The sequence below is a fragment of the Primulina huaijiensis genome, chromosome 1, assembly GCF_012295235.1.
Source record: "Primulina huaijiensis isolate GDHJ02 chromosome 1, ASM1229523v2, whole genome shotgun sequence".
In the NCBI taxonomy this organism is placed as follows: Eukaryota; Viridiplantae; Streptophyta; class Magnoliopsida; order Lamiales; family Gesneriaceae; genus Primulina; species Primulina huaijiensis.
This window is the reverse complement of record NC_133306.1, coordinates 18695725-18719184: the sequence shown is the minus strand read 5'-3', so window position 1 is coordinate 18719184 and position 23460 is coordinate 18695725. Positions and strand designations below refer to the sequence as shown.

The window sequence follows — 23460 nt, the reverse complement described above, 5'->3', positions numbered from 1 at the left end:
CTGTTATTCCCAACTCTGCTCCTTTACTAGGTACAGCCTTAGTAGGAAGATTTAATTTTCCTCCTGCCCTCTTCTCCTCTACTAGGCGATGCCTTACTAGGAAAATAAAATTTTTCTCCTGCACCCTTCTCCTCTACTAGGCGATACCTTAGTAGGAAAATTTAATTTTTCTCCTGCACGCTGCTCCTCTACTAGGCGATGCCTTAGTAGGAAAATTTAATTTGTCTCCTACCCTCTGCTCCTCTACTAGGCGATGCCTTAGTAGGAAAATTTAATTTTTCTCCTGCACGCTGCTCCTCTACTATGCGATGCCTTAGTAGGAAAATTTAATTTTTCTCCTGCCCGCTGCTCCTCTACTAGGCGATGCTTTAGTTGGAAAATAAAATTTCTCTCATGTCCTCTGCTCCTCTACTGGGCGATGTCTTAGTAGGAAAACAAAATTTTTCTCCTGCACGCTGCTCCTCTACTAGGCGATGCCTTAGTAGGAAAACAAAATTTTTCTCCTGCAGGCTGCTCCTCTACTAGGCGATGCTTTAGTTGGAAAATAAAATTTCTCTCATGTCCTCTGCTCCTCTACTAGGCGATGTCTTAGTAGGAAAACAAAATTTTTCTCCTTCGCTCTGCTCCTCTACGAGGCGACGCCATAGTAGGAAAATTTAATCTCTCTCCTGCCCTCTGCACTTCTACCAGGCGATGCCTTAGTAGGAAAATAAAATTTTTCTCCTGCACGCTGCTCCTCTACTAGGCGATGCCTTAGTAGGAAAATTTAATTTCTCTCCTGCCTTCTGCTCCTCTACTAGGCGATGCCTTAGTAGGGAAATAAAATTTTTCTCTTTCGCTCTGCTCCTTTACTAGGCGACGCCATAGTAGGAAAATTTAATTTCTCTCCTACCCTCTGCTCCTCTACCAGGCGTTGCCTTAGTAGGAAAATAAAATTTTTCTCACTTTCATAATACACCAATATTCAAGAACTGAAAAGAAGAACTTGATTTTATTGAATTCTAACTGATTACATGGGAAAATGCAAAGATGAAATAGATCAACGATAAAATCCAGAATGATACTCCCTAAGGTGGTAAGCAATCCAGGGCCTCTTTAAAGCCTTTCTTTGAGCATTCTCCAAGTAATGAGCTCCAGAATTAAATTTATCAATCACTCTGAAAAGTCCCTCCCACTCTGGGTCCATCTTTCCCCTCTGATCTTCTTGTACCTTCAACAGGAGCAAGTCACTCACTTCTTGTTTTCCTAATCATGTTAATCTCCACACGCGCTCTTTTTCCTTCCTCCCTCACTACCCCTTCATATCACCGACGCGCGACTTTTTGGTCTCCGCACAAGACTCCGACTCCTTTTCCCATAGGAAACTTAAGCTTCTGATGATAAGTAGAAGCTACGGCTCTAAAATCCTTCAGGGCTGGCCGTCCTAGAATTTCATTATACGCTGAGGGGGTATCCACCACAGTGAAGGCTATCATTTTTGTTACCCGCTGAGGATCAATCCCCAAGGATAGGGGAAGAACAATCTGACCCAAAGGCGGGATGGCGTGTCCTGCAAACCCATACAGAGGGGTGGAGACCGACTCAAACTCAAATCCTTCCACTTTCATTTGATCCAATGTGCTCTTGAACAAGACATTTACGGAGCATCCATTATCAATGAAGATCCTTGCCACATCGTAGTTGGCAATGGTGGTCGTCACCACCAAAGCATCGTTATGAGGAGCCACGATACCTCGAAGGTCTTTCGGCCCGAAGCTGATGACAGGATCTTGGGGCAAGTCTGCACCTTTGGATATCTCAAAATTCTCCAACATCCTCCCGTGCGCTTTCCGAGCTCTCCCAGAGTCTCCATCATTAGCACTCCCCGAGATCATATGAATCATTCCTCTCGTAGGATGGTTGCCCTCATCCATTCCCCTCTTCGGTTCGACAGGCTCTTGAGGAACATCTTGACCTCGACCTTCCCCTCTCTGATCCCCGACCCTCTGATTTATCCATGGAGGACCTCGACCTCGCCTAGAAGACGGGTGAGATCTCAGTTCACTCCCGGACGAAGATCCTTCTTGTCTACCCCGCCGCGGAGGCCGAGCATCGCTCTCAATCCTCTGCGACTTCTCTCCCCTCTTCCTGACTCCCTCACTTCCATCACTTTATCCTGATTCCTATTCAGAGGAACATGGGATGAGAATTGTCCTCTACTTCTGGTTCTGTCCTCCTCCCTCTCACCTGCACCTCTCTTCTTACTGCCTCTCTCGGCTCCTTCCACCCTACCTCCCACGGGCCGGTTTTCCATTCTTCTGTACCGTTGGGCATCCTCCAAGTTGACATATTTCTCAGCTCGAGCCAACAGATAATCATAGCTCGACGGAGGCTTCTTGACCAGCGACTTGAAAAACTCCCCTCCCCTCAGTCTTTGTGTAAAGGCACTTATCATGATGTCAGGGGTAGCCGCCGGTATCTCCAGCGCTGCACTGTTGAAACGTTGGACAAATTCCTGCAAAGTTTCAGCCTCTTGCTGTTTCATCACGAACAGGCTCAAATAATTTCTCTGGTGCCTCTTGCTGCTGGCAAATCGGTGCAAGAAAGCTGTAGCAAAATCCTCAAAAAACTGTATGGAGTTGGGCTGCAGAGTATTAAACCATTGCTGGGCTGACCTCACCAACGTGCCAAGAAACACCCTGCCCCTGACTCCATCTGAATATTGGTGTAACAGAGCCGCATTCTCAAATCTCCCCAAGTGTTCTTCGGGGTCTGTATGCCCGTCATATTCTCCAACGTTTGACTGTCGGAAATTTGGAGGAAGCCCTTCTTCCAAAATGGCTAGTGCAAAAGGACTTCCTCTCTTGGGTACCGGCGCCCTGCTTCCTACCTGCTCCCTCAACCTCCCTATCTCCTTCCACATCTCCCCCATCTCACTAATCTCCCCACTTTGGAGGGGTTGCGTCTCCTCTACCCTGCTCTGGTGGACTTCAACATTTTTCTCACGCTCCTGACAGGCGGCCTGTTCCTCTACAAACACAGACTCTTGATTCTTTTCATGGCCTCATCCACTGTCCGGATGATAAATTGGCCCAACTGCTCCAGATTCAAGTTCCCCAAATTCTCATTGGGATGGGTTTGCTCGACCCTTGCCTCGTGAAGGGGCTGCTCGGTTCTTGTCTCTTGACGAGGTTGTTCCTGTCTCGTCTCAAGACGCGGTTGTTCATGTCTTATCTCAACATGAGATTGTTCGGGTCCCCTCTGAGGATGCGATAATGCTGAGGTAGCTCTTCTACTTCCTTTCTTGCCTACCATCTCTACGTCTCAACTCAAATGTTCCCACAGAAGGCACCAAGTGATACTCACGGAAAATTTTAGGGTCCGCTTCCTGCAAGTGTCACTAGTCCAGACGCATGTTCGAAATTATCCTGAGCCTGAAATCACGAATAAGATCGTTAGAAGGGGGCCGGGAGGGTGTCCCGGCATAGCCCTCCGACGCTCAAGTCAGAGACCGAGGATATATGAGGGAAGCAGCTAAGGGTGCTGCTGAAAACAATATAGTGAATGAAATAACCGTACGCTCAAACCTGGTATTTATAGGAGAATACCTGGGCTTGTCATGGGCCCTTCACCTGTGGGCCCTAGATATGGGCCGAATCTTGATGGGTTCATCCATGGGGTATCACGGGGTATATTTATAGGACATTTGCGACAGACATTTGTAATTTGTCGCTATTAGCGACGGATTAATAAATATGTCGCTAATTAGCGACGGGTTTTATAACTGTCGCCGATTTATTTAGCGACACACTCTTAAAACCGTCACTATTGGCGACGGTTAGAACTAAACCGTTGCTAATTAGCGACGGTTNGCTATTGGCGACGGTTAGAACTAAACCATTGCTAATTAGCGGCGGTTTATAAAACCGTCGACGATTGATGTAGCGACGGACTTAAAACAAAACCGTTGCTAATTAGCGACTGTTTATAAATTTGTCGCTGATTTATTTAGCGACGGATTTTTTAAATTGTCGTTAATAGCGACGGTTAAAACTAAACCGTCGCGAATTAACGACGGTTTACATTTTTTTTGTTTGTAAGTTTTGTTACTTTACAATTTACATTTAATGACGAAGTAGTAAATTTAAAAGACTTCATTTTTTTGTGTTGTAGTGAAGTATTTAATAGAGAATGACTTCACTATTATTAAGTTGTGGTGAAGTAAATTCTTTCTTTAACTTCGACACATTTTTAATATGACGAGTTAATTTGTATTTTATTACTTCATTATTTAAGGAAAATTAATTAAAATTATGGTTCATTTTTTTACTTCACTAAATATAAAATTAAAATTTTTTTTAATTTTTCACTTCATCAAAACTACTGTGTCGAAATAAAAGATTATAAAAAATTAGAAGTGAAGCCCGTGTTTTTTAAATTGTGAAATAAAAAATAATGTTTTACTTCGCTGGTGTTATTACCGAAGTTGATCGAAATATATTACTTCATAACTCATAATCGCCGAAGTAACGAGTGGCGAAGTAAAAGCCAAAAATTCTACTAGTGTGAATATGGGCACAATAGGTTTGGAATTTCGAAAAATATCTACACAAAAATTATATAACTCAACAGAATAAACCTACTGTAAAACATATCTGATATTTTTTGAAATATTTTGAATTATTATGATTTTTCTTGTAAAATTATATATTATATCCACCTCAATTTCAATCAAAACCCCATATTGCTGATAATAAAAAATATTTAAGCCATTGGAGACGAAGCATATAATCGCGTAAGTTAGAAAGACGAGGATTTCTACCGATTTCTTGAAATAATAGTGATTGGCATTTGACATGAAATTTATAGTAAAGTTTCATAAATTAATGATTTTTTTTTTATATTTCATCATATTATGCATTTTTCGTTTCATTGGTCATATTGTATTCCATATTTGGATTTTTGGATTTATTAATTCTTGACTTATTACCGATCGACTATTACTGAATTACTGTATAATGAATGAATGGATGACTTGAGCCCTAGATAACGGCCTCTGTATCGGATTTCTAGTCCACATGACAACGAGGCTTCAGCTCAAAAAGTGAGTCTAATGAACAACATGTTTAGATTCTGGTTTATGGCTTATCTAAACAACGTGATTTCGGTCTGTAAATGTGAGTTCAGTTTAACTCTTGAATAATCGATTGCATGGATCCTCCTTGAGTACGTAAAGAAAAGTTCTATACCAAATATTGGTAGAAGCCATCTTTTTAGCCTACGATATTCATTTTAGAGTCATGAACAGTCACTGCATATCACTTAATAATATATTTCATAACGATACATTACTAATGATACATGTCATCTCATATTGAATTAATGCACTAATATATTGTCGTTTGATTTGTTAATTATATACAAGTCAATTTTATTCCCTCACTAAGTTCACAGAGATCCAACATCTATTTTATTTTTATTTATTGTAAATTTCATATACATGATTTCAGAACTCCAAATATTATGAAAATTGAGAAAATAGAAATATTAGCTTAGTAAAGCTGTGACTTTTCTATTGAATTCGTATTTTTGTTATCTTTTGTAAATTAAATGTTGTACATTCTTCCGCTATTGTAAGTCAAAGTGATGATGATTATATTACGATTCGAGGCCAACAATATATGTTTACACCTATCGCATTAAACGAGAGAACCTGAAGTCCTTTAAAAATATAAAATACATTTAAATGTCTACAATAATTATATCATTTTATTTAGTTTGGTTATGCTTTTGAGTTTTATATTTTATTTTTAAAATTAAAATTTGAAAAAGAAGTCCTTTGAAAATATAAACTACATTTAAAGATCTACATTAGTTATATCATTTCATTTAATTTCAGTTACGGTTTTGGGTTTTGTGAAGTATTTTATATATTTAGTTTTGCAAAATATCTAATTCACTCTGAGTTATTCATCCTTTAATACATTTAGGCAATCAATTTTCAATCAAAATTTAAAAAAATGGTTGTATTGTTCAGTTCATCCGTGAGGTAAATCCTTCAAAAATGCATTGGCCGCTCAAACTCCTATTGGTTTGTTGTTATGTTGTTGTTATGATCCTATATATGAAGACAACAGAGATTTCAGTTTGGAATGTGTCCTCCATGATCAATAAGTTTGATGCGATTCTTAAAATACGGAAAGCAAATGCGCTAAAAACGGAGTCACTTTGGTTTTTCCCGATCTTTTTGAAACATAAAAAAGTTTGTGATATTCACCTCTGTTGAAACATTTCATGTTCGCAATCTTGATTTTGATGTTAACAAAAGTTGTTTGTTTGTTTCTAATGAGTTTACCTAAGTGTGCAGAAACTGAAACTGATCAGTCTTCTAACTGATCAATTATCAAGCTTAAACTGAAGCTATCGAGACAAAAAAAGTGCAAATTGATTGATCGAACTGAATCAGTATAACTGAAGTATCAAGAGCAGTTCAACTGATTGTCCAGTTGGTAGGTGGTTCAACAAAAGATCTTCAGAAGTTCGGCCAGCTATGAAGTGTTCAACTGATGAAGAACCCAATTGACCAATTCAACTGAATCAGTGAAATCAGTTCAGCTAACAAGTCAACTGATTTCACCTCACCAGTTCAAGACCATTTCAACTGACCAGTCAGAACATCAATTAGGAGCGAACCAGTCTGCAGATACGACAAGCTTAATCCAACTGTGCACAAAGGTACAAAAGCAATTGTACGATCAAGATACAATAAGAGACGTTGTAGCAGCGCTTAAAGCCAAATGTTCCAAATATCTATTTGGGGGAACAAATTCAAACTGCAACGGATTAATTCACTGAGTCTCACTGTACGTTTAGCCAATCGCCTATAAATAGAAGCTGAAACTCAGTGAAGAATATACATAAAAAGATGAGAGTTGATGAGTGAAAAGAAAAATACAGAGAGGGCACGCATATTGCATATCTGCTTTGAAGAAGCAATCAACCCAGTTGAGGGAACACTTCATCGTGTTATCAGCTTAGACAAGAAGCACCTTTCCCTCAGTGTGTGAGAACCACTTTCGGGTTGTTTTCAGAGATCAGTTCTCACACACACACTCACCACCACTCAAATACTGTCTTGCACTGAGACATTAAACATGTGTATGTAGTCTTTGACACATAGACGTTAAACAAGTGTTGGCTGGAAGGTGCTGCCTTCAGTTTAGACTAGGAGTTCAGTTAGGCAGTGGGTAAGTCCTAAGCAGGGTGACTTATTACACTTATTATAATTAATCAAAGTCTTCTAGTGGAACCTACCCGAGATGGTAGAAGGAAAAAACGTAAGAGCAGTTCAGTCTCCGAACATCCATAAACATATCTTGTGTTATTTCTGTTTAACTGCTTGTTTTTGTTCTTAACTGTTTTGATCAGTTCAGCAGATATTAGTTCAGTTCTGTCCATAACTGAACTGATATAAGCTCTAACTGATTTCTCGTATTTTAGTTACTCAGTTGATCAGGATATAAAATCTATCAGTTTTCTTAACGAAGGATTACTTTGAGTGTTTTCCGCTTGGTTTCTAACTGTAAGTTAGGATTTCCATCTTTAAATATGCACTGAGTCGGGCGCGTCCTGGCTGCTTTCGGGGGACATTTTGCACTCGAATGCTTTGTTGCTCAACACGTCTTCATGAAATGCTTCCTTGAAATCATTCAAGCATTTGAATATGCTTGATTCTTCGTCTTTAATCATCATCAAGCTTGTACGATCAAGACAACACAGCTGTTTGAATCTCCTCTCAAGATTTAGCACGTCATGCCCGGATATATTCATATCATATTCACATTCTTCAAAAAGATTTTCCTCAAATCTTCGCTACCTACACAAAAACAAAGCAAGTTGGTAACAAAAAATTATATTATCAACATGCTTACTTTTTAAATCTAGTTTATAGGCACTACCGTCCACGTGCTCCATTACCGTTTGGAACCCCAACTTCATGGTTGTCGTCACCATGTATGCATCAATTACATCATATATCAAATAACAAGTGACACGAAATGATAAGCATAAAACCTCATTAAGCATCAAGAAAATCAAATTTCTCCTATTCTCAGACCTAGTTAGCACCACAACAAAATTCATACTAGTGTCCGACTATAGCTCTCTAAGAATAAGAATTATCCTATGCAATATATAAGAATTTAGCATAGAAGCTATTTTCCTATATGCAATACATGATTCACAACCACACTCAACATATCGCTTCATATGCAAACAATGCAATATGTCAAATATCAAACCACTACAATAGGCCTCACTATCACGTAAATCATGTAATGAATATAGAATGAAAAAAATTATTCTCTTTGAACATATATTCATCATGAACAAAGAAATTATAATATTCAACCATGAATCTATCAAAGCCATCACCAAACAAATATAAATCATGCAAATAGAACATGTCACATGTACTATCCATGCAATCTCTTATCACATCACAAGAATCTAAGTCTAATGCATATAAACTCTTGTAGCAAAAAAATCCCAACAACTTAGTAAGTCGTAATAAATCAAAATTCATAATAGGTACATGCAATTGATCAATACTCTCAAATCCATAACAATCGAAGAATAATGACAAATTTACATCCGGTCTCTTAAGCACTAAATTTGCAACATGTTCTCCAAACTCTTGAATACAAAACCACATAGAGTTAAGATAAAGAAGCAAATCATACCTCATAGCTATTGCATTGACAACTATTTTTACCTCCTCTCGATTGCCCTTGAATTCAGGGGGCTCAACCCTTTGGATTCTCCCATCAACAAGACTCGTTTGTCTCTCATCATTGCATCTCTATAATCCTGCAAAGAAGAGATAACAATGCTCGGGAATGAATCGGCTATATCATCACAAGAAGAATATACATCTTTGTACAAAGGTATTTGAAGGGGTTTATCCAAGAACAAATAACTCTCAATCTCATTTTTTTGTGTCTTCAATTCATTTTTCCTTTCTTTTTCTTTGACCTGTTTTTCTTTTTCTTTCATTTCATCTTTTTTTCTTTTGATGGTCATCTCACTCTTTTATTCTCTCTTTCTTTTAGCCATTTTACTTTCCTTTTCAATCACTTATTGAGATTCCAATTGATCTTCAAAAACATCTTTCGGATTCAATTAAACAAAAGAAACACATTTTTCCTCAACACATGTATGTAACAAAGTTTCATCTTGCCTATTCTCCTCCTCCATAGTAGGCAAATCACACACTTCTTCTCCACCTGATGGTTCAATCTCCACAGTATATTGTTCAACAACATTCGACTCACCACCTAGTGAAATACCATAATTATCAACTCCAGTCGCAACTATAGATTCAAGTTCAACTACAACCTCAACTTCAGATTCATGTTCAACTACAAACTCAACCTCCACTTGAGATTCAAGCTCAATTGAGGAATCTACTACTGCCACCTCCTTACGTGGACATTTTGTAATGTCATGTCCAATATCTAGACACCAACAACATATAATATCAAAAGTACGAGAAATTGACGTTTTAGTCGTACTTTGATAGTCATTTTTAGAAGCTTCATGTTTCTACTCAATCATTGGCTTATCCATGATTTTCTCTTTCCTGCTGGACCGCCAGGTGGATGCCAATGAATCCTCATACAAGTCATGTTCATCTCTCCTACCAACTCTACTATCATAGTGATTAGGAACTAATCGCTTGCTCATCACCCTTTTCATCTCATCCCATGTTTCTATAGGGTCCTCTCCACACCCTCTCCTAATAGTCGGTAAACTCGCTACAATTCTGTCTTACCTTCATTTCTTCCGTATAATCCCAGCTCTCAAAGATATACACTTCATCCTCTCCTCCCACTCAAGGTATGCCTTTGGATTGGCTCCCCCAGTGAAAAATAAAACTGTCATCTTTGTGCCACTCAGTCTATGCTCTCCCCGACTTCAATGTTTAGGACTCTCACCACATCTCTTATAATCGTCCCGACTTCAATATGACACTCTATTTGCATTAACTCCTCTCGTTATCTTATCCCCACCAACTTGCCTATACTTATCACGTACAGACTTAAATTTCTCATGGTCTTCGCCTCTACCCACAATCTTAGTCTTAGACCTGTTCCCACTAGAACTAACCTCAAGCATATCCAACCTCTCGTGTAAGGGCTCCAACGGGGTCCTCGTCATCCTATTGAAATGACCGAACAAGGCCTCCATTTGGACATTGGAAAGTCTGTGGTTCGAGTCATCTCCTACTTTGTATTTTTATATTTCAAACTTTTATATTCAACTTGTGAACAATCACAACTGTCAAATTTGGATTGCGAAAAGCCCAGAAATTTGATATAATTTTTTTTGATTGTGAGAGACATTTGAATATGACTCACAAAGAGACAAAAACAAAATATCAATGCTAAATAATAGCAAAATTTTCGAATTTTATTTATTTGCACAAGAAGTATTTGTGCAACTCGAAAAACAAAGAACGACACAAAAAATTCGAGAATCACAAGATTCACGAAATGACAAAGAATGATAAAATCACGTAGATCTGAAAACAGAATAAAATAATAAGCAGATATGATAATAACAATGAGATACTTCCTTGAATCAAAAGGAACCAAAAGCTTTGATATCAAATGATGCGATTCTTCAAACACGAAAATCAAACGCGCTCAAAAACGGAGTCATGTCCTCGATTCGATGAAATAAAGAACGTTGGATTGTCCCGATCTTTCTGAAACAAGTAATGGTTTATGATATTCATCTTTAAGCTACGAAAAACTTAGCAACAAATATTCACGAAGATAAAAAAACTGAACTCAAACGAACCTTTGAAGAACTCGTCTTTAATAATTCGAGTGAAGAATAATCGACAAACGTCACAATAAAATCTTTGATAAGTTTGCTTTTTGTTGTACAAAGCAAAACTTTGAAAATTTTAAGAGAAAACTCACAAAAATATATTTAATCTTCAATAATTTTTTAACAATATGTTTATATAGAAAAATACAACAAAAATTGTAAGTTAGGGTTTTCATCTTAAAATCTGCATTGCGGCGTGCTGGGGTAGGGAATTCTGGCCGCTGGGACGGGCTGCCCTCGCACAGAGGCGTGCTGGGGCGGATCCTTTTCACCGCTGGGGCGGGGATTTTTCCCCTCTGAGGCATGCCTGCCTCGGCCTTGTGCGCTGGGGCGCATGTTTCTGGCCTCTGAGGCGCGTCCTAGCTGCCTTCCGGGGTCATTTTGCACTTGAATGTTTTGTTGGTAGACATGTCTTCGTGAAATGCTTTTTTAAACTCATTCAAGCATAAAAAATACTTGATTCTTCATCTTTAATCATCATCAAGCTTGTATGATAGAGACAATACATCTGTTTGAATCTCTTCCCAAGATTTAGCACGTCATGCCCAGTCAGATTCATATCAAAATTATTACTTTTTTCATACATTTTTTATATTTTAGAGAAATATTATTTGGATTTTCTTTATTTTGTATGGTTCACGCATAAATGGAACAATCGAGCGTGCAGTCATGAAACAAAGTGAAACTTGTGCTCAAAGGTCTTATATTTGCCATAAAAGTGTTATTGCTTGTTGGATCAATTAAGTTTTGATGAATTAATAAGACTATTAAGTTAAAGAGAAATTTATAGCCCAACCAAACTAAATTCATAAAGAAATCTGAACAATGATGCGCAATTTATTTCCCAATCATAACTGATCTTCTAAGCTTAACAGATCTCAAAGCACAACTAATGGAAGATAACTGATCAAGGGTTACTAATTCAAGGATCACTGATCAATCCATCTTACTGATTCATTCAGGCACGTCAGCGGACATTCTCTGAACATTTCCAGAATATTTCTTTGAAGATCACAGCCCAGCTGATATATCGAATAAAATTTTCATAACAGCTTTTTCAGTCCGTTAAAATGTCAGAGTCAACGCGCACTATCGAATCATACTATTTGTCAAAAAAGACAATGACATGGTACTACAACCTCTATATTTGGAAACAACTACCAAATTCAAAAAGATAATGTTTGGGATTGAAGACTCATGCATGTGATATTTATCAATAACTCATGCATGTGAAATTTTTCAATGATACATTTATGTCAATGATGTATGAATTCAAGTCTTTTAGTGAACTGTCAAACGTAGATGTGTTTGATGAAACTGTTCAATTCGGTAAGTTAATTTATATTTTTGTTTCATGTTTCATTGATCTAAGATTTTTCTGTTACCTTTTTAGTTTTGATTTGTTTTCTAGATTGTAGGACCGAGCGTTTGTCGCTTTACCAAAAGTTATTGCCGGTGGTAGCAGTGCAACTCAAATCTTTTAAATCGTACAACTGTTCAAGCACCACATTTCAATTGCTCTACCCAAAAAAGACAATTACCGCACTTAATAATCTCTCTCTCAATAATTGCACTTCTTGATATCAATATCCCGTAGAAATCAATATCATCTCATGTCACCAGCGCAAAATACACATACTTGGGTGCTAATGGGTCTGACTGTTAGGCCTATGAGTTTGGAAATGTATGTGTCTATCTGTTGGTACTGTCATATCCCTTAGAAATCAATATCATCTCATGTCACCAGCAGAGACAATATTACCCATTAAGATATATTGTCACTCTTTTACGGCCCGTCTAGCCAACTAGATCAAACGACACAATATCAACAGCTTGATGCACGAGAACTTATTATGAGATCACCCATTATAATACTACTCTCACTCATGCACGTTTAGCCCAACATTCCCCCAAGAAGTATAGAAATATGATTCTTGGAAGACTTGAACTCATGACCTTGCTCTAATACTAATTATAGAACAGAGTGTTTGCTATTTTACCAAAAGTTATAACTTATGGTAAATGTACAACTCTAAATCACATTTGATATCTGAAATTTCAACATCATAATCATGATAAAAAATAATAATAATAACAATTCAGAATCAGAATGATTTTTTAATACCAAAGTTTTCGATACTTTACAACAAAATAATATGTAGTTACTTGTTGCTTGCTCCATCTGAATATTCGATCTATGCTCTTCCCATGGCCTGACCTTTGTTAAGCTTATATCTATGCAATTCTCGATAATAAATCTGGTCATGGAAGTACAATTAGGAAACAAATCAAAGTTATACATGATTCATTTGCTTCTATTTAGTAAAGTAAAAAGATTAATTTGTACTCTACTTCTTCTAAACCACATTGGGTACGTGAAATGTCAAGTTCATAAGCACTGTAACAAAATAATTCGGAGTAAGAAATTATTTTTTCAATACTATTTTTTTTATTTTAGAGCAAAATAATCTTTAGTTAAGGTTTTATCAAAAACTCATTTAGACAATGAAAATGAACAATTAGATCAGCAAAATTCAAGATTTTGTAAGTTAAGAATTGTCTGCATGTTTGTGCTATCATGCATATTTAGAATTTTTTTTTATCAATACTAAAATATAAAATCTGATGATAAAAACTCGTCCAAGATAAGAATTTGCTCCTAATTTTCTTTTGCACATTTAATCAAATGTTGAAAACACATTATTTGGGTGACATGAGATTCAATAGTAGATATATATCGGCATGACATCGAAATGAAGAAACAAAATGAAGATGTATGGACTTGTACTACTTTCAAAAAATAACTTTCATCTATTAAATTATAAAAATATCCCTTGTTAAATAAATTACTATAAAATATTTACTCACAAATCCAACTGAAGTTTAAAATTCGAAAATTTCAAATATCTTATTATTTTTTCGTAAATCTCTTTGTTCTATATCATCAGTCTCCAGAAACCATCTTCTTTCACATTCCAGCGACCATCTTCTTCCATGCTCCAGCTTCTTCGCCATCACGACCATTGTCTTCCATCATCAACCATATATATCCACCACTGGTCCACCACCAAATTGATATATCAAAATCGAAGATTACGATGTCAACTGAAAGAATTTTTGTAAGTTTATTTACATATTTTTGCAAGAATATTGTGAAACTTTTTTGTCATAGTTGCTGGACTATGATATTTTGCCTAATTTTAGTTCGTGATTTGAAAATATCGGTGATTTGCTCTAGTCAAATTTGAAATATCGGTGATTTGTCTTAGTTTAGCTCGCGACTATATTTTGGCTTATAGAGACCATTTGATGGTTTTCAGACACCTTTCGATGGTCCAAGGAGAATTTTTGCCCTATTCTATTGTTACAAAGTAGTACACCATGTTTTGGCTCAAAAAGACAAATGAATGATTTCTGGAGACTATTGGATGTTTTACGAAGATAGATAATTTTTTATATTGTGTTGAGATCATCTTTTATTTTAAAAATTCTCTCAAATTCATCATTTATCCTAGTTTATGGCTATCATTGGAGGCCAAAGAGACCATATTTTGGTTATGACGACAATTTTTAATTATTATTTTCGTCAATAATTTTACATTTTTATGGAGATTATTTTGATTACAAATAGGGCGATCATTTTATAAGCACCAACTATTATGATATTTGAAAATCCATTCCATGGATATCTTAAGAAAGTTATCTGACCATTTTTGACAATATTGTTTTTTACTATCATGTAATATTAAAATTGATATATTTTTTTTCTTATTAACGCAGATACTTGGAAACTCAACTATCCCCTCAAAAAGAAGCTTTCGAGTGCAAACTAACAATTTAATTACGTTATAAAGAAATATCGATGATAGTAATAAATAGTCTAAATCCAGAAGAGATGGAATTCATGGTAAACAACACAAAATTTGGAAATTTAATTATTTGTTCAGAAGATTACAAAACATTGAGTCAAAATTTATGGCATCTTATGGTAAGGATGGGTTGCACGAGAAACAATTATGAATTATATTTGGTAGTTTGTGAGAGACCAATTCGTTTTTCATTTTATGAATATTGTATGATAATATGACTGGATTGTAGCGATATTTTTCCAAAAATCCAAAAATGTATGGAATTTCTTGAAAAAGTATATTGCTAGGATGAATATAGTTTCATTTAGTGATGTTCGTGGGAAATTAGAAGAGATGATTTAGAGTTTTTCAAATGGAGTGGTTATAGATAAAATGAAATTGGCTTGTTTGTTATTTGTTGGTAGACTTCCATAGCCAATTAAAGAGAAATGTTATCCATCTATAGATAATAAGTTACTTTATCTTATTACTGATTTAGATAGTTTTAATAAATATCATTGGGGTATAATTGCTTTTAGAAGCTACCATAAGTAACCAAACAAATTGTCTCATCTTTTACAGAAGTTAATAATGTAATAATATTTAATATGTTTAATAAAAGTATTAGATATTTTGCTTCTCTCTTGTTAAAATTATTTACAAATTAAATATGTTGCTCTACGCTTTGAGTCAAGAAACGAAACAAAATTGTGGTAGATGTTGATGGAATCTACAACAGAAACAGAAACAATCAATTGCGAAACAATTTGTAAAACATGATAGCTATAGTCTGACGACAATTTAATCAAAAGGTAAAATTTTGAATCTAATATAAAGAAGCAGGATGAGCTAGGAAAAAACTATTTGAGAAAAAAATAAATAAATAATTAAATCAAGAGTAAAACGAGAATTCTGAATAAAATAAGTCAAATGTGAAAACGGAGTTGTAATTTTATCTGGAGCACATAATAGTTTCTTTCATAATATCAGAACAGCTTTTAAAAAGATTATTTGTGTTTAACTCCATTGTAAATGAAGACAAAAATTTTTGTGAGACGGTCTCACGGATCGTATTTTGTGAGACAGATCTCTTATTTGGGTCATTGATGAAAAAGTATTACTTTTATGCTAAGAGTATTACTTTTTATTGTGAATATCGGTAGGGTTGACCCGTCTCACAGATAAAGATTCGTGAGACCGTCTCATAAGAGACCTACTCGTAAATGGAATGAACAATTTTAGACCTTTAAAAAAAGACAAAAACTTGTATGAGACGGTCTCACAGATCGTATTTTATGAGACAAATCTCTTATTTGGGTCATCATTGAAAAAGTATTACTTTTTATGGTAAGAATATTACTTTTTATTGTGAATATCGGTAGGGTTGACATGTCTCACAGATAAAGATTCGTGAGATCGTCNAAAAAAAAAAGTCTAAATTAAAAATTGGATATGCATCATCGTACAAGAAAAAAATAACGATAATTAATAATATTGAAAAGTCACCAAAATCAATTGATTAGATTAGAACAAAAAAATGAACGCATTCAGCATTGGTAACCTTCTCCTCGGCTCCAAAGCATAGGATATCTATAATCCTCCATTTCCCCAAATTCCGAACAAAACCTCTTCTCTTCGAACTCAAATTCTAGTGAAGACTGTAAAGAATCCGAAAAACCCCTATTAAAGATCAGTTACAGAAAAGGGATGGCGTACGTGGATCACGCGTTCTCGATTTCGGATGATGACGTAATGATGGGAACCTCGTACACCGTGAATAACAAGCCGCCGATCAAGGAGATCACGCTTGCTGTTTCCCTCCTCGTTTTCGGGGCCCTAGGCATCGTCCTCGGGGTACTAATGGCAGTCAACAATGTTGGCGGCGACCGAGCCCACGGTAAGTTTTTCTTTAGGTTTCCCATTTTGCTTTCTAATCTTCTTTTCTGATTCAGTCGCCGTGTGTCTTTTCATGCTCCAATTTCTAGACTTGATTTTATTTTCTGTTGGAGTTGTTATGGTCAATTTTTTTCGAGGGTTTCGCTGAATTGGCTCCTACAGCAGCTAATTGAGTGAGTTAAATAATTGATTCTTGATTAATTCATAATATTTGATATTTGCCAAAGCAACCATTATGTCTGCAGAAGATAAGTAAAAACTAGAATTTATAAGCATGTATAAAACATTAAGCGAAACACGATTGAAAAAGAACAAGCGTGTCAAAAATTTACGAGAATCTAATCTATCGTGACTTTTGCTCGCTTGTGAAGTAAAATAAGGAACAACTATAATGAAGTTTTACTGCAACATAATTTATCGTATCTCATAGCTTGTTTTTTAGATTCATAGATTTTGTTCAAATTTTGCATTTGGCATATAAGCCAAAAGGTTAAGTTGGTGCAATTGAAGGTAAGATTCAGCTGGGGATGATGATGATGATATGTAGGCTTGAATTTATTATAGTTTGGCTCAATTAATGGACTTCCTGTTCAATGTAGAAGTATGCCCCAATTAAATTTTTTCTCCAAACGAAGAGATTTAAAGGGGATAAAGAACAGTATTGAGCAAATATAGGAGGCTTAGATCGTTGACTTGTGAGCTCTCTAAGTTTTATATGAATATTTTGTTTTTAAAACTGTGCATAAGCATCTAATAAGCTCTTCAAATACGACGTTTCATTGAATTTGGTCTCTTAATGAAGTGAATAATCTTGTTCCTGTCCACAAGCTTATAAAATTTTCAACATTTTTCCTATAAATTGAATATTAAGAGTTTTCCCTTGGCTCGTAATTGGATTTGTAAGAAACTGTTGTGGGAAAGTTCTGGATATTTAATCAAGTCAACAAGACATACCTGGTTCTTCTATGTAATGGAGATTGGAGACTACTGAAGTCGAGAAAACCTATGTGCACTATCCTTTGTAATAATGTTTGCTTCCTCCTCGTCATTGCATGTATACAATTTTTGCCATCTTCTATTGGTTGAGTGGACTAGGACATTGTTCTTAGTCCAAACTACCTTGTAGATGTTTAAGCAGACTGTTGCTGGTGTGCAGCTCATATATAGCTAGCTTGTTATAAACACACGTATATTTATTTATTTATTTATTTATTATTATTATTATTATTATTATTATTTATTTATCTTGATTGCTAGAAGCTAACAATGCACACACCTAGCCGTGCATGCCATGTTGCTGTTCTAGAATGAAACACATGCTTTGAATTTAAAATTTGCGAAACCAAGGTAAAATGTAATGTAGTATTTATTTATATGTACGTCCTAACACCTATTTAATATAAGTGCTAGAGAAATTTCTGTGTACGTCTAGATTTTAGTTACAATGTTATGCTTTAGAGCCCCTGTTGTAATCCGGTGCACATCTTTACTGTTTACTGATCTTTCTTTTGTTGCATAACTATGGCACTTTCATGTTGATGTTTGCGATGATGCAGGGCTATTTTTCGCGCTACTGGGTGGAATTCTTTTCATCCCTGGATTCTACTACACGCGGATTGCGTATTATGCATACAAGGGCTACAAAGGTTTTTCATTTTCCAACATCCCCGCTGTCTAGAAATGGTGACAGTCATTCCTCAAAAGCTCGACTGTGAATTTCTTTGTTTCTTTAATGTCTGTCGTTATGTTTGTAAATAAATAGCACTGGACATATCTACACGTTTGAGTAACTTGTTTCCTTTTAAACTGGATATCAAGAATCTTTTTTCCTTTTTTATTTTTTTTTAAGAAACTGAGTCGTTCATTCATAACCTCAAAATGTGGACATAACCATTGCAAAATATAGAAACCATGGTGTTAATGACAAGAGGCCAAGTAAAAGTTTTGTTACATGAAAGGAATTTTCTATGTTACATCTAATATGTTTATGAAAAACATTATTTCATTAACCAATGATCTTGCAAAACGAAGTTTAATTTTAGAGTTTTCAAAATAAGGGTTATGTTTCATCTAATTATTTTGGTTTATAAATTTGTTCATAGAGTAAAATGGATTCTACCCAGGAGCGTATTAAATGGCCATAAATATTGTAGTATATTCATATTAAATTGGAGCTGAGCCCCGATATACTGCAAATAATTAAGATAAAACAGCCAAATGTCGCACCTGTAAATGAGGCGCTCGTTCAATTTAACCCATCAATACGAGAATAAACTTCATAAAAGATCTAATTTTACATACCAAAATTCTAATACATTGTAGCCTATCACATCTCTTTTATGTATTAATTGGAAATATGTTACATAAAGTTGCCTGCAGATATTTGCCAAATTACATATTGACCAAACAGTGTGAAGTTGCCTGCAGATAATTGCCAAAACTCTATAGATGAGCATATTTCTCCCACAAAATTAGTTCAAGAAAGATATTCTAAGAAAGTCATGATTCAATATTTTCCCTGATTCGAGCAGCTAACCGTTGCAACATTTGCTCGTCGCAACAAGTGTCCTTTTCTGTAATTTGTGACACGAAATCCATGGCGTCTTTGTACTTTTTAGCCTTACAATAACCATCAACAGCAGTTTTATACGTTAGTTCATTCGGTCTGCAGTTATGCTGAATCATATAACTGATCATTTCATTCACCTCCACAAAAAAACCACGCCCAGAGAATCCAGCGATGAATGTATTAAAGGTGACTATGCAGGGTCGAATCCCTCTATTTGTCATCTCTGTAAAAGTCCTCATCGCCTCCTGCATAAGCCCTTGCCTACAAAATCCTTTAATGACAGTGTTATATGACACGAGATCTGGCTTCCCACCAGATTCTTGCAGTCCATTGAGGACTTCTTGTGCTCTCCAACAGTCACCCGCCCTGGCATACATATCCATCAAGCTATTATAGGTAACCAGATCCGGCTGCAGCCCATTTTCTTGAATCAGATTCAGCATATTGTGAGCACGTTCATACATCCGGTTCCGAGCAAAAATGGAGAGCATGGAATTACAGAGCACCATATCAGGTTTGTACCCGTTTTTCAAGAATTCTTGAAATGCTCTCTCCATGCCTGAGAGAGATCTAGACTTAAAATTTGCGATAATCAGTGTTCTCAAAAGCATCCAGCTGGGAAATATACGACCACCGTAAATTTCTTTAGCGATCTTTTCGATTCCTCTCACATTTCCTCCTTTTGAGTAGCAATGGAGCATCAATGAATATGAGGTTTCGTTGGGTTTGAAATTCTTCTTTATCAGGTCTAGAAAGAGGGACTCAGCAGCCCTCCAATGTCCTCTGCGAGCCAAGGCATTTAGAAGTGCATTATAAGTGGAGATACATGGAGTATATCCCACTTTAATCATCTCATTGTACATTTTTCCGGCATTCATTTCTGATCCACACCTACCATATGCACTTATCAAAGTATTAAAAGTATCTCGATCTGGCTCAAAGCCACAGCTCTTCATCATTTGGAAAACAGAGTTAACATAGTTGTGCATCCCTCTGTTGCCACACATAGCAAGAAGGGTGTTCCAAGTGACACGATTTGATGTACAACCATTGGATTTCATTTCGCTTGCTATTTCCATCATCTCTTTAGTTCGCAACTTCTTACCGAGCATCCCAAGAATAGAATTATAAGTACACACGTTTGGGACACAGCCAGATTCCTTCATTAAATTGAAAAAACTCAATGCTCTGTCCTCTTTTCCAGCTTTTCCATATGCATCAATCAAGGTAGTATAAGTGACAGCATTCGGCATTATACCCTTTTGTGTCATGGTGCTGATTAAGGCTGCTCCTTGCTCATGAAAGCCTGCCCTTACATATGCAGCCACAAGTTCATTATAAGTTACTGAGTCGGGAGGGCAATTATTCTCCTCCATTTCTTTCAAAACATTCAAAGCCTCATTGTAAATTCCAGCCTTCCCAAATGCTTGAAGCAAAGCATTATAGGTAACGGTACCCGGGACATAACCATTTAACTTTAGATCATCAAAGAATGTCTTGGCTTCCTTCAACAACCCATCTCTCCCACATGCAGATAACACAGTACTACAAGTGAACTCATCAAATTCAAGTCCCGCTCTCCTTATCTCATCCAAAAGCACTAGAATTTTATCCCAAGATCGTCCCTTTTTCCCGTAAACATCCAACATCACATTGTAAGTAACAAGGGTCGGACACGATCCTATATCCTTCATAATACCAAATAAAGCTATCGCTTTCTCGTACTTTGCACTACGTGAATACGCATGTAAAATAGTCGTCCACGCCCGAACATCTAGATTAAAATCTTCTAATGGGATCACATCAAACAATTTCGAAGTAACCAAATGTCGAGACTCCCTGCCAAGAATCTTAACCATCAATTCAATAACTTGATCATCTAATAAACCACCATCACTTGCATCCAAATTAAGCACAACCCATTCAAACAACATAATCGCCTTCTCACTATGACCAGAAATGTCCAACCCTTTCAGCAAACTAATCAAATCAACATCACGAAGCAACTCGAACTTCACAGAATCAAAGAAACAACGCAAACTTGAAACCGGCTGTTCCAAGATTGATTCAAGCATAAACTTACACTTCAAAGGAAGAAAATCCAGCGACCCATCATCTCTCCCACTATTTGCACCAAGTATAGGGATTGCAATCGAATCATCCTCATCTTTCTTAAACCGGGCAGGCAAAGAATCTTGATTATGGGAGAGAATTACATGGGATTGAGTCAATGACGATTTAACCGGGGAAGAAATGTGAAGAAGGTGCTGGAGAAGGGAATCAATATGAAATGAGTATGAATGCGTGGATGCTTGTTGGGGTAACAAAGGAGGGAGAGAGAGCGTGGAAGTGTTGAATCTGAGGCGCGGAGGATTTGGCGGTGAAATTGGTTTTGTGGGTTGGATTGTTAAAGCGGGTCTGTTGGGGAAAAGGGTAGTTCCTTCCATGGCTCAACACTGTTGATTGGATTTACATAACAAGAACGAAGGGTTTCAGCTGTTTCTGCAGAGGCCAACTGGCTAAGTTCAAAATGGATTCTGTGGTGTTGTTTCGGTATATCCCATCTATTTTCTTCTTTTCTTTTAACCGAGAGATCGGAAAAATATTTTAAATTATGTTTTACTCGAGTCAATAAAATATTGTTCTATAAGTCAATGTTTGGTTGGACGGATTAGGTCGGTTTATGGTTTTTTAACCCACTTAATCTCATGTTTGGTACGTTTTTTATTTAACCAAGTCAATCCCTCCTATGAATGATTATGTTATATTAACTGGGATAAAATAATCACTACTCACCCCTAGGATTATTTATCCTACTCTTAATACATCCTATTTTTTCAATTTTACACTTCTCCTAAATCCAAACTCACAACCACTTCCCTCCACCGACCGCCGGACGACCACCCCCTCCTCTTGTCGGCCGACCGCCAGCCGATAGCCGGCGTCGACCGTCGCCGACGACCACCGCTGCCGACTGCCCCTCTTCCTGTCGGTCGATCGCCGGTCAATAGCCAGACCACTGCCACCGCCGCTTCCGGCCCGCCGGCCGACCGCCGCCGTCGCCAGCAATCACACCGACGACTGACCACCACCGTTGCCTCAAAAGTGGAAGGGTAATTTTGTCAATTCATCAAAAGATTATTAATTATCTCATTCTTAACCATCATACCAAACATAATATTATTTTATCATTAGATATTATATTTCTATTTCAATCATTTTTTTTATCATTTTTCTCTTAGGCATTTCATTATTTTATCCTCCAACGAAACGTAGCCTAATTGAATAAGTACCCATTTTGCATCCAATGAAAAAATCTTATAGAAGTTAAATGACGCTCAACTTTCGAATGGGCCAGCCCGTTGATTGGAAACTTCGCCCATCTTACTTTAGATGGTGGATTAGGCACGGCAATCAAGAAAAACAACAATAGTTGATATATCAAATAAAAATATCAATAACAAGTAGTCAATATCACACTCAGATTTCAAATGTCACCAATCATATAGTAAGATACTATTTTGTGTGAATGATGTATTATCTCAATTTTTTTGAACAGAAATTCCTTTAATTGATTCAAACGGGATAAAATAAAATTTGAGAAGACGAATACAAAATAGTTACCATAAGATTGTAGTCGTGTTACACGGGCTTGGGTCTGGGCAAGGGACGTGACAAATGGTATGACTCTACATTCTTGTCTCATTTATCGCTTGATTCGGATTTTAAAATAATTAGAGTTAATAACATTTATATTATCTATATTATGAATTTATTGTCCTTGTTTTGGGTTCTTATTACAAGATGAGCTTCGATATATAATGGAACCATGAAGTCGGACTAATTTGGCCATTCCGACTCATAAATGGAAAATTCATAATATCCATTGTGATTTGTGAAGGAGTCGGTATTTGTTGTTACACTCTCTATGAGGTATAGAGTAACGTCTAAAAATCCGGTTACGTAAACCGCATCCATGAAAATTATTAAATTACTAAAATATTTTAATTAAATGATTTTAGATGCGTGAATGATATATTTTTGAGTGACTAATGATTAAGTGTATAATTTTGTTTGGTTTCATAATTTAAAGATTTTCAAGCAAATATCGTTGGTTGACCGGGGACGAAGGACCGGGGACGATTAAGGTGTTAATGGTTTAAAAGCTAAATTTTTATTTTTAGTTAAGAAAATATTTTTTTTTAAATATTTTAAGAATTACTGCATTTTAAGATCAAATTTAAATTAATTAGTGGGAGCAAATAATTTATT

At 36.3% G+C, this 23460-nt stretch overlaps 3 protein-coding genes across 3 annotated transcripts; 1 reads left to right on the top strand and 2 right to left on the bottom strand.

Annotated features, from left to right (window-relative positions):
* Positions 1-1304: 1304 nt before the first annotated feature.
* On the bottom strand, positions 1305-1913 carry LOC140971993 (uncharacterized). The gene has a single exon (XM_073434466.1). The coding sequence runs from the start codon at positions 1911-1913 to the stop codon at positions 1305-1307; it is 609 nt and encodes a 202-aa protein (XP_073290567.1).
* A 14341-nt stretch (positions 1914-16254) lies between these two features.
* On the top strand, positions 16255-18452 carry LOC140982460 (uncharacterized). Its single transcript, XM_073448971.1, has 2 exons — positions 16255-16620; positions 18176-18452. The coding sequence occupies exons 1-2, from the start codon at positions 16431-16433 to the stop codon at positions 18295-18297; spliced, it is 312 nt and encodes a 103-aa protein (XP_073305072.1). The 5' UTR covers positions 16255-16430; the 3' UTR covers positions 18298-18452.
* A 442-nt stretch (positions 18453-18894) lies between these two features.
* Positions 18895-21756, bottom strand: LOC140982453 (uncharacterized). Its single transcript, XM_073448959.1, has one exon. It carries the CDS (start codon positions 21633-21635, stop codon positions 19119-19121), a length of 2517 nt encoding a protein of 838 aa, XP_073305060.1. The 5' UTR covers positions 21636-21756; the 3' UTR covers positions 18895-19118.
* Between the last annotated feature and the right edge of the window lie 1704 nt (positions 21757-23460).